Source organism: Nannospalax galili, unplaced genomic scaffold (assembly GCF_000622305.1).
Source record: "Nannospalax galili isolate Female #2095 unplaced genomic scaffold, S.galili_v1.0 scaffold646, whole genome shotgun sequence".
NCBI lineage: Eukaryota > Metazoa > Chordata > Mammalia > Rodentia > Spalacidae > Nannospalax > Nannospalax galili.
The window spans coordinates 3,637,268-3,649,344 of record NW_008355279.1 but is presented as its reverse complement, the minus strand read 5'-3'; the positions used below and the strand labels follow the sequence as shown (position 1 = coordinate 3,649,344).

The window sequence follows — 12,077 nt, the reverse complement described above, 5'->3', positions numbered from 1 at the left end:
CAGATCACTGTCCAACTTCGTAAAGAGGTGAGAATAGGGCGGCTGCCTCTCAAGTGCTCAGTTACTGGGAGTCAGTGGAGTTGACACCTCATCTAGTCCCTGAACCCTTTATTGAGCCCCTGCTGGAGGATGAGAAAACAAGAGAAGCAGTTCCTAGTTCCATCTCCTAGGACCAAGGGAAGATGACTGGCCTTCCCAACCTGAGATCTGCCTGCACTAGAAGCCCTGTACTGTCCAGGTCAGTTTCTAGTAGTCTAAGCCCTCGGAGGCTTCAGAAAAGATCTCATCAGGAGCTCGCTCTCCTACACTAGGCTATACATGTGGAGTTATAACTGGGGGTTCAAAACGGCCTTTGAGAACAACCAGAAGTAGTGGTGAATGCCTCTCATGTTGCCTCTTTTCCACCAGTAGAGAAAGGAAACTGCTGTCTGGTCAGTGATAGGATATTGGGGCCAGAGGCATGGGGAGGCAGAAACAGGCGCTAAGAGTGGGATGTTATGGAGCCTACTGTGGGAGATGAATAAAACTTAGAAAGAATAGGTTCAGCTCACTAACTGAGGTTCCATATGCAAGCACATCTTCCCGCTTTCCCAGCCTACCCCTCAACCCCTGGCATTTGTAAAACAAGCTAAGCTGGGATATGGGCTTTCACTGGTCTGCTGTTTGTTCTCTGCTCTTCCAGTACACAAGTTCATGATGACGCTGCTGGAAGCTAAGCATCAGGACATTTGCTTTTCTGCTTGTGGAGTTCTCCTAAATCTCACTGTGGATGAAGACAAGCATGCCATCCTGAAAGAAGGTGGTGGCATTAAAAAGTAAGTTTCAAGGCATGGACTCCTAATCTTGGGAGCTTGGGCCCTCCATCCATTCCAAGAGAGTAGTGGGGCTAAAGAGGGGATTTGGGTTCTACTGGACACTTGCCGTAATTCAGAGGCACATGAATGCAACTTGGCAGCCAATTAAATTTGTAGATATGAACTTAAAGGATCAATGAATTACATGTCATACATATTAAATAACCTTCTGTAATATTTAACATGCATTATATAGAATTCAGACAGATAGCCCTCATACTAACAATACAAAAAACTTGGAGACAGATTCTGACTGACTAACACTTTAATTTGACTTTCATTAACTCAGATTAGTGGATTGCTTAAGAGATTTTGGTCCTAGTGATTGGCAGCTGGCCTGCTTGGTTTGCAAGACCTTATGGAACTTCAGTAAAAATATCACAAATGCTTCACCATGTTTTGGAGACGAAGACACCAACACACTTCTAGTTCTGTTGTCATCATTTTTAGGTAAGAGCTTTGACTATGGATCTGTGACTTTTATCAAAGTGGTACAAGAAAACTGTGTCCTCTGACCAGTTGGGCTAAAGTTGGTTATGCAACAAAAGAATTTTAAAGGTTATTGTAAATTGAAACTATCTGGAAAAAGATGGTGCTCTTTACAATGGGGAGAAAAGGATTTTTAACTGCCTGGAGCTGTCCTAATTTTGTTTATGGATTTCTCCCTCCATTTTCTTTGACTGCATGAATCTCAGCAGACTTGTGCTTCTGTTCTTTAAAAGAATATAGACATTGTTGTATTTAAGAAAATGTGGTTAGATCTGGAGTGGTGGTATAGGCCTTTAATCCTGGCACTCAGGAGGCAGAGGCTGGTGGATGTCTGTGAGTTCCAGGCCAGCCTAGTCTATATAGTGAGATCATCGAGAGAGAGAGAGAGAGAGAGAGAGAGAGAGAATCTGTTTGGAATTAAGTCATGTTTTCAATGTTTTAGGACAAATCTATAAACTTTAATTAGCAATATTGATAATTAGTACATGGGGAAGGATCTATGAAAATATTTGGCATTATAGTATGGTCTCTACCTTGAAATATAGAAAGTAAAAGCATATAAATTGAAGAAGATTGTTTCCTACTTTAACATTTTTCTATTCTTGAACTTTTTTCAACCTGAGTTAGTTCTGAAAACAATGATTTAGGGGGCTGGAGAGATGACTCAGCAATTAAGAGCACTGGCACTGACTGCTCTTACAGAAGAGCCTGGTTCAATTCCCAGCACCCCACATGGCAGCTAACAATTGTCCCTAACTCCAGTTCCAGGGGAATCCCATGCCTTCTTTTGACCTCAGCAGGCATTGCATGACCCTGGTGCACTTACATACATGCAGGCAATACACTCATATATGTAAAATAAAAGTATAATAAATACTTTTTAAAAACATGATTTGGGCCAGTGAGTAAGGTTTTTTAAAAAAATATTTTATTATTTTTATTTTATGTGTATGAGAGTATTGCCTGCATGTATGTAAGTGCACCCATGTTTTGCAATGTCGAGGAGGTCAGAAGAGGGCTTCAGATTCCCCTGGAACTGGAGTTAAGGACTGTTCATAGCCGCCATGTGGGTGCCGGGAATTTAACCCGGGTCCTCTGCAAGAGCAGTCAGTGCTCTTAACCGCTGAGCCATCTCTCCAGCCCCAGGTTAGGTTTTTTATGAATCCTTTTTCCCACATGGAAATGTGCCCATCATTATCCAGCTGTGTTGGACCAGCATGGCTGTGTGGAAAAACTCAGTCAATGAATTCAAATCCTCCTAGCTAGTGTTGGTGGTATGATTTGAACAGAGCATCTCTCACTGCCTGTCCTTCCATCTCTAAAATGGCACTGTGAGAATCCCTGTCTTGCCCCGGAGTTAATTGTGGGACTCAAACAAGTGTCCTGAAAGCACAATAGAATGACCCAGATGTCTTCTCATCAATCAGTTCTGAGTTATGTCCTTGCTTTATCCCTTATAAGTTTCTAAAAATATTTTATTGTTTTTATTTTTTTATATGTAGAAGTGTATCGCCTGCATGTATGTGAGTGCACTCATGTCATGCAGTGCCTAAGGAGGTCAGAAGAGGGTGTGGAATCCCCTGGAACTGGACTTATAAATTCTCTACAAGAGCAGCCAGTGCTCTTAACTACTGAGCCATCTCTCCAACTCTGTCTTATAAGTTCTTAAAACTTGGGTTTTGCCTTCCTAAACTCCTGTTTTTGTACCCTCTAAGTTAGATAACTTAGTGACTGCCTACCATGTAGAGTGCTTAGGGCTAATAAACGTGCACTTAAAATATTAAAAAAATAAACATACACTTCTGCAGAGAATTTAGTACTGTGCCCCATATCTAGCAAATCCACAGGGATAGCTAATCTATTTTGTGAACAATAAGTGTCATGGGAGAGTATCACTGGACAGGAGCAGAGACCCAGAAATGACTTGAAAGATCAGATCTGCTAGTCTGTTAGGAAGTTTGCTTTTTCCAGGTAAGTAGGATTTTGTGAATATGTATGCTAAAAATCAGAGTAAGAAGAAAAATGATTTTAAATGATTAAAGTTTTCAGTCTGTGTGAACATTGAGCTTTCTTGGGTGGCAGGAAGCAGGAGTGCTTGTACACATTGCCTGAGTTCAGCTCTCTCGGGGGCAGCAATCTCTGAGATGAGTTGTGGAGTCAAAACAGCTGGTCTTGGTCAGCCCTGTGAATGCTGCTTTCAGCCTCTCTGGTCCCAGCTTGAGAAGCTATGGTTTGAAAAGTTTCTTAGATCAGTGTGAGTGCAGAGCCAGGGTTGAGATCTTTTGCTCTGGTTAATGAAGGAATCTAAGGGTAGGATGTGTAGGAAGGAGGAAGCCAGGGGATGAGATACTGCCCAACGCCTCCCTTAGAACTGCTTAGGAGGCTTCTGCTATCCCTGCCTTGGGCGGGTGGTCCCGGAGACCCAGTTCTGTCTTGTCTACATTCTCACTCTCCCTGTCTTCCCTCTCCTGCTTCCTCAAGGCCTCTGCCTTAGGCTTCTAATTTGTTGTTGACACACTTTCCATTATCTTCTCTTGCAGAGAAGACATGACTGTCCCAGTGAGTCACTCTCCAGTGACCTAAGGCTTTTGTGTGCCTCCGAGAGGTTATCCTTTGTCATCTAAGCTTGGAGCAATGGGCTCTGAATAACCAGGATGTCAGGAGCCACATAGCTTTTAAGCAAAAGACATGGGTATGGGCAGTGCTGGCTGCTGACCAGGGCAGCATCCCTGGAAGGCACTTGCTTATAGCTGGCCCGTTGTCTACTGCTCTACTCTTCAGGTTTCTCATATGACAACTTCCAACTAGCCCAGCCTCTGGCCTTCATAAATGCCATAAAGCCCCTACCAGGCTCTTTGTATGGCTTTTGAAGCCAGTGGGTGTAGTCTCATATAGAAAACCTATACTTCTAATACAGCAATTAGTCCTGGCACATGATGATATATGTGATTTCTCCTTTGGTATTGTTTTACATGTTCCACTCGAGAGTAATTATATTTTGGTATACAATATAGGTGCTGGATGAAAGCCGTGGATGGGCCAACAGTAGTGCTGCCTTTGTTTTAATAATGCTGTTGCACATTTTTGTTTAGGAACTTTGTGTTAGGGTAGTGGTGATGGTGACATCGTGACAGACCATTAAGTTGTCCAGGCTGGCCTCAAATCTGTAATCCTCATTCTGCTATGCCACCAAGTCTGCACTTAAAAACAAAACAAAACAAAAAACCTTAATTCTATTCCTACAAGATGTTTTTCTGTAGTTGTCATTAGCTAAGCGCTGTCTCTTAGGAAAAAGTCTACAAGTGTTAAGTGACTTGCCTAGGGTGATATAATGGAAAAAGTCGGAACTTTTCACTAGAAGATTGACATGTGGCCTGTGTTTTCTTGCTGTTCTGTCACATGCCTAGCACACTCTGACTCTAGCCTATCCCACTAGGGCCACTGTGGTATGGAGAACCAAATAAGTGCAGTTTGATCAGGGAGCCAGCTCACCACATCAAAGCATGACGGGTTTCTTCTTGTGAATCTTTTCTCTTTGTGTGTGTGTGTGATGCATATATATATATATGTGTGTGTGTATGCATGCATGTGTATGGGCACATGTGTGTGAGTGTGCATGCGTATGGAGGCCCAAAGTTGATACTGGGAAGCATCCTTAATTGCTCTTCTACCTCATTCATTAAGACAGGTTCTCACAATCCTAGCCAGAACTCACTGATGTGGCTAGTCTTGCTAGCCAGTTTGCTCTGGGGATCCCCTGTCTCAGGCTGTGTGGTTTTTGATACTGCTTGGTCCCTCTCACTGCTGGGGCACTCAGAGTCCACCTCTGGGCAGGACCATGGGTGTGCTGAACAGGAACAAGTCAGTGAGAGGGCAGTTGAATTTTAGTGCTTTTACAAAGATAGCTAAAAAGGCAGGCTATGTTGAAAATAGGACAAGCTCTTAAATCACAAAGTCTGTGAAGTATGAGTGCTGATTTTGGAAATAACAGCAAAGTTATATGATATGAAAATAGAAGTTACCTGACTTTTCTTGCTAGATGATTAGGAAAAAAACAAAACAAAACAAAACTCAGTCAGGCATGATGGCACATGCCTGTAATTCCAGCACTTGGAAGGCAGAGGTAGTTGGATCTTTTTGAGTTCAAAGTCAGACTAGTTGACAAAGCAAGTTCAGGCCAGCCAGGGCTACATAATGAGACCCTGTCTCAAAACACCAACAACAAACCCATCCCACCCCACCCAACTTGAAAAGTAATGATCTTCAACATGGTTGAGATTTTCTGGAGAGAGGCTTAAAAAGAGCATTGTCGAAAACTTCCTGGTGCGTGTGTAAAGTCAGAAACTTACTTCTGGGAGGCGCTCTCGGCTTTCAGGCCCACTAGGAGGCACGCTGTGACCCTCTCTCCCCACGCTGTCCTTATGACAAAAACTAAACTACTGTTTGTGGAATAGAGATATTTATTTGGGTTTGCCAACAGAGCTTATGACATCCGGGAGGGGGTTACTTATGAAGACATGGACACTCATGGGCTTTTTTCCCTACATCTTGGCTGAGCTTTCCAGACCTGCACCTGCCAGCCCAAGATGGCGAAGCTCCCCCTTCCTCCCTGTCTTCTTCTGTGTCTGTGTCTATCCTTGGACCCTCCCCCTCATGTACTTGAAGCTGATTGGGTGGGAGGGGTGACTGTCTCCCTCCCTTGCTACAAAGTCTCTTAGGGTTCAGACATCTACCTGTTGCTAGTTCTTTTGGAGGACATGCTTATCTAACAGCATGACAGTCAGCAGGTCTTTTTTTTAAGATTTCATTCATTCATTCATTCATGTGTGCGTGTCTGTTTTTGTGAATATATGCCATGTGTCTGCAGTGTTTACCAAGGCCAGAAGAGGGAGTCAGATGTTCTAGAGCTGTAGTTATGGGTGGTTGTGAGCCATATGACATGAGTGCCGGTAACCAAACTCGGGTAGAGTTTGGTAGTGTATGCTCTCATCTGCTCAGCCATCCCTCCAGCCTCCACAGTCACTTCTTACAAACTCATTATTGGAGTGCTTATCTGGGGGTGCACCGTGAGCCTCTTTCTGGAAGCTGACAATCAGATGTAGGTATATGCAATTTATTGTTGTGACTATAAAGAACATTAAACTGTTTTTTGTTTTGTATTTTTGAGAGAGGGTCTCCCTGTAACACCAGCTGGCCTGGAACTCCCTACATAGACCAGGCTGGTCTTGAACTCACAGAGATTCTCCTGCCTTTGCCTCCCAAGTGCTGGGATTAAAGGCGAGCACTACCACACATGGCCATTAAATTGTTTTCTAAGAAAATTTTTATATTACTTTTTGGGGGATGGGGGCATGTGTATGCCATGGCATGTGTGGAGGTCAGAGGACAACTTGTGGGGGTCAGCTCTTTTTTCCCACATGGCTTTTGGGGATCAAACTCAGGTCATCAGGCTTAGCATCAGGTGTTTTTACCCACCGAGCCATCTCAGCCATCCTACACTAGATTGTATGCTCATGGTGAGGTACATGGATCCCGGCATCAGGTTTCCTGACAAGGGTAGAATGGAACCCAACAGTCCAGTTGGAAGATCACACCATGAGGACAATACCAAAGTACTGTCAAGGTGCTCGTGGAAGAGATGAGGACTGTGCCCTACAAAAGAGTGATCAAGAGAATGTGAGCTCCTCCATCAGCAACTGTGCTGCACAGAAAACTAGAAAGCAGTGCAGTGAGTCAGGGAAACTTCAGTGGACGCTGCAGTGCTTGACCTGTAAAGAGAGTTATGACAGTCAGCTGAGGGCTTGTTGTTTTAAGTCTTATAATTCTTTCTAATAACTTACCCTAAATTTTAGTATTTGGAAGTGTACAGTGCACTGAGAAAGCTTAAGAATAATTGGTTATCTAAATTAATGCTTTTCTGACTATGGGTTATGAAATTTAGTTGATTATAACCAACTTCTTGAAAAAATGAAGGAACAAAGAAAATACTGGAATATATCATTACATATAGTAGAGGTAAGTATTTTAAAGTGAAGCATTTATTATTTGTTTATAAATATAGCTAAATCTATATAGAGTTAAGAAACAAAATTTATTTCTTACTAAGGATAACAGGAAGTTTGATAGATCTAAATTTTAATTGAATCGGCCTCTGCCACTCTTTGCAGTACAAGTTCAAAATGTTAACACCCAGTGTGTAACACATGACTTTTTACACAGTTGCTATATTTACTTTGACACCTCAGTCTACATTTCTCTTACCTGTAGCTATTTAATTTTTTTTATCTTGTCTAATCTAACTTAGAATTAATATGGTCTGACTATGGATGATCCAATTTCCATTTCAACTGCGCTTTAAGGAAAGTAAAAGGCTTAACATTAGATTAAAAAACAAGGGGCTGGAGAGATGGCTCAGTGGTTGGGTGCACTGACTGCTCTTGCAGGTTCGATGCCCAGCACCCACATGGCGGCTAGCAACTGTCTGTAACTCCAGTTCCAGGGGATCTGAAGCCTTCTTCTGACTCCACGGGCAATGCACGACATGGGTGCACTTACACACATGCAGACAATACACTCATACAAATAAAATAAAAATAATAAATAAAATATTTAAAAACAAACAGGGAGTATGTTAAAACCACCAAATCCAACCAAGCCTAGGTAGAGGGAGGAATTGTGCAGTGCTTGGGTCCTAGTGCTTAGAACTAAACACCTTAGGAAAGAAAACCAGAAAACAAACTATCAACAAATGTTTAATGTGAACAGGAAGATGATCTAGAAATCTGAAGTGACTCAGTCTAGTAGGTTCTCATGTACAGAAGTAGCCAAACAGGAAAGGCTTTGAAGGCATGGGATGCTGGCTGTGTTCTCCTTCCTTCAAGTGTTGGGTTATCTTGAGGGTGTGGAGAGCTAGGTTTGCTTACAAGGTCTCCAGGGTGTGCCTGGCTGAAGTGCCTGCCTAGAACTTATCTCAGTGCAGCATAGCTGTGCACTTGGATCTCGAGGGTAGGAGGGGAAGGTACAAGCAGGGATTCCACACTTATCTATGCTGGGTGGCGACATTAATAACCATGGTGCCAAAGTACACTCTGGGCAGACACAGATGTTTACTGCAGAAAGCCTGTGAACAGAGCAGGGAAACACTTTATAATGGGCTGTAACTGACTCTATAGTAAAATGTTTGGGCATTATGTAAGTAGGGACATTTATGGTCATTTTGGTATTTAGTGGTCACCATTTAAGCAGTCTGCCTTGGGCCACAGACCTAGGAAGTGAAAGAGCCAGCCGTTTGACTTGGTAGGCCATTGCACTTTCCTGAAGTCTGTCACGTAGGTATGAGATGAGGACCAGCATAAATAGGCAAAAAGGTGGTGGAAAGCGGTATAGAAACTTCAGTGGCCATTTGTCTTTCTACTTGGGTTGGATATACTTACAGTAGTCACAGAATTCAGTATGGTCTTGCGTTAAGAAGCAGATTATACTGTTATTTTGCATTTTGTTTTCACAAGTGCTTTTCTGCACTGTTCATGGCCTCTTTGGGGGCTCAATACTCTTGAGAGTCTCAAAGTCCCCCAGTTTTCTATGGAAAGTGTTGGGATGGGAGAGTGCCTTTTCATATAGGCAAGCCCTCTCCCCTTGAGCCCTCAGCCCTTCAGTGGATTATCTTTGCAAAAAAGAATATCTTGGCTGTTTTGAAGCCAATGAAGTTCTAATTCCTACACTTTTGTAGTTCAAATTATCAAATTCAACTGGCCTATTTTCCCCAAAGATTTCCCAAATTCTTTTGTATCTCTCATCATTGAGGTAATTAGCATTTTTTATTTTTATGTGTATGAGTGTATTGCCTGCATGTGTGTAAGTGCACATGTTGTACAATGCCTGCAGAGTCAGAAAAGGGCATTGGATTCCCCTGGAACTGGATTTACAGATGGTTGTTAGCTACCATATGGGTGCTAAGAATTGAATACAGGTCCTCTTCAAGAGCAGTGGGTGCTCTTAACCACTGAGCCATCTCTCCAGCCTGTAATTAGCATTTCTAATGTGCATAAAAGAAAGTAATTTATTCTTCATTTATTCTGAGCAATTGTGATAGACTTTTAGATGCAAATTTGTATCTAAAAAAGTTTAAAAATTATTGAAAGAGCGCACGTCAACCTATGATTTAAAAAAATTATTGGCCTTTTAAATTAAGATATGAAATATACTTATTTTGTGGGGGTATGCTAATGCATGCAAGTAATTCCAGCACTTAGCACTCTGGAGACTGAAGTGCAGGAGGTTCTAGAATTCCAGGCTACCACCCTGGGCTACATTACAAGACTCTGTCTCAACACACACACACACACACACACACACACACACACACACACACACACCCCACCCCCACACGAATTGTTCTTAAATATTTGTTAAGAAAAAAGAGAATAAAGAACTCCATTTAAAAAGCTTGCTTGGGGGCTGGGGAGATGGTTGTTCTTGCAGAAGACCTGGGTTCGACTCCCAGCACCCACATGGTGGCTAACAACCATCTGCATCTCTAGTTCCAGGGAAATCTGATGCCCTCTTCCGATCTCTGTGGGCATTGCATGACATGGGTGCATTTACATACATGCAGATAATACACTCATACACATAAAATAAAGTATTTTTTTAAAACTTTCTTCTGCCAGGTTTGGTGGCACACAGGAGGCAGAGGCAGGCAGATCTCTGTGAGCTCGAGTCCAGCCTGGTCTATTAGCAAATTCCAGGCCAGCTGGGACTACAGGGAGATCCTGCCTAAAACCCCCCCCCCCCCGCCAAAAAGAAAGATTTCTTCTCAGGGTACAATGGTCTGAACCTGTGATCTACCCTCCTGAGGAGGCTGAGACAGGAGAATCAACCACATGAGCCCAGGAGTTCCAGAATGAGCCTAGGCAAGATAGGAGACTGTCTCAAAAAGAGACAACCTATCTTGTGTCAAGCCATATTGGTATTAAAGATGACCCAGAATGTGAACTGATCTCATTGGAAATTAAACTCTGTTCCATAAGATTACATTTCAAATGATTGCTCTAATTTATTATTATTATTATTATTATTATTATTATTATTATTATTATTATTATTATTTTCTGGTACAGATGAAGAACTAGCCCTGGATGGTTTTGACCAAGACCTAAAAAACTATCACAGACTCCACTGGGAAACGGAATTCAAACCTGTGGCACAGCAGCTTCTAAAGCGAATCCAGAGTCACAACACGTTCCTGGAGCCCCTGCCCATTCCTTCCTTCTGACATGATGCAGGTTAACAGAAAAAAGAAGTTAGGTCTCCCTCATTCTTAAGAGGTGATAACAAGCATGAAAGTTTTCTCAGTATTAACAAACACTGGAAGTTTTAAAATTACTGATTTTAGTGAGTAGCCTAAGTATTTTGAAAGAAATAAGCATTTTTTCATTTCTAGATATTATGGAAAAAATGAATATATTTGTTGTATTTTCTGCAATGAGAAATGTGAGATGGAAATATATGCATTTTAAAAGACTATTTCTATTCTCTATTAAATAGTTTAGAAATAGCCTTAAAATCCCAATTTGACAGCTTTGGATTTCTATGCTTGTCAATTCATTAGTTGAAGAAATGTGCAATGAAGACTTAGATTTTGCCTATGGGAAGAACAATGGTCTACGGGAATGGCACGTGTTACTACATAAGCACATCTACAGTTCTTATTACAGTTAAAAATAGGTTGTCTGCCTACATAGTGTCTTTCTTATCCCCATATTAAGAGAAGGAATAAACAAAAATCTTAGAGAATGCTGCTTTGAGGGACTGAGGATGTACTTCAATGATAGAGCACTTGACAGCCATGCTCAAGGTCTTGAGTTTGATACCTAGGACAAGGGGGGCGAGGGGGGGAGAGAGAGAGAGAGAGAGAGAGAGAGAGAGAGGAGAGAGAGAGAGAATAAGATACTGCTTTAGGCCATCTTTTTAAAAAGATTTTTAAAAATTATATTCATTTATGTCTGTGTGAAGACACTGGGTCCAGGAATTACACGAGGTTGGAAGCTGCCTGATGTGGGTGCTGGGAATCAAACTTGGGTCCTCTAGAAGAACAGCAGGTGCTTTTAACTACTGAGCCATCTCTCCACCCCTGGCCATCAACTTCACTAAAACAGATGAAAAAAGAACTTTGCCTTTCTTTTTACTGGAACTACAGTGACTGAATTGGAAAGTTCTCATCAAACTTTAAGAGGTGATATCATGGATTAGAGTCCATGCTTAGGTCAATGGCATTCCTGTTTGACTCCTAGCTTTCCCAGCCAGCTGTGTCAGTCTTAGGCAAGTGACTCAATTTTTTAGCTTACATTGCAAAATGAGAATAATAGCTATTTTTATTTTAGTGTGTAAGAGTTCTCTGAGGAACAGAATTGATAGAATATATATATTCTAAGGGAACTTTGTTAGGCTGGCTTACATGATACTGGCTGGGTTGTTCAACAATGTCTGCATACTGGAGAAGCCGAGGACCCAATAGCTGTTCAGTTCACGAGGCTGGATACCTCAGCAGCCCCAGTGTGGCACTGGAGGCCTGGGGGATTCCTGGAGAGCCACTGGTCTTTAGTCCATGTTGGACAGGTGAAGAAACAGGGTACATGTCAGTGAAGGGGGACAGCAGCTGGCAGCAGCAAAGTAGATGTGCTCACCAGCAAGGAGTAAAGGTAGGCAGACCAAAGCGGTTCTGCTTGTCCCTGA

At 42.2% G+C, this 12,077-nt stretch overlaps 1 protein-coding gene across 1 annotated transcript in view; it reads left to right on the top strand.

The window, feature by feature from the left end:
* Positions 1-10,702, top strand: part of Armc2 (armadillo repeat containing 2) — a 123,466-nt gene extending 112,764 nt beyond the window's left edge. The window contains exons 16-18 of the mRNA XM_008852442.2: positions 683-815; positions 1,144-1,304; positions 10,463-10,702. Of these exons, the coding sequence (XP_008850664.1) occupies positions 683-815; positions 1,144-1,304; positions 10,463-10,617 (449 nt within the window). The 3' untranslated portion in view covers positions 10,618-10,702. The remainder of the gene's footprint in view (positions 1-682; positions 816-1,143; positions 1,305-10,462) is intronic.
* Positions 10,703-12,077: the final 1,375 nt, after the last annotated feature.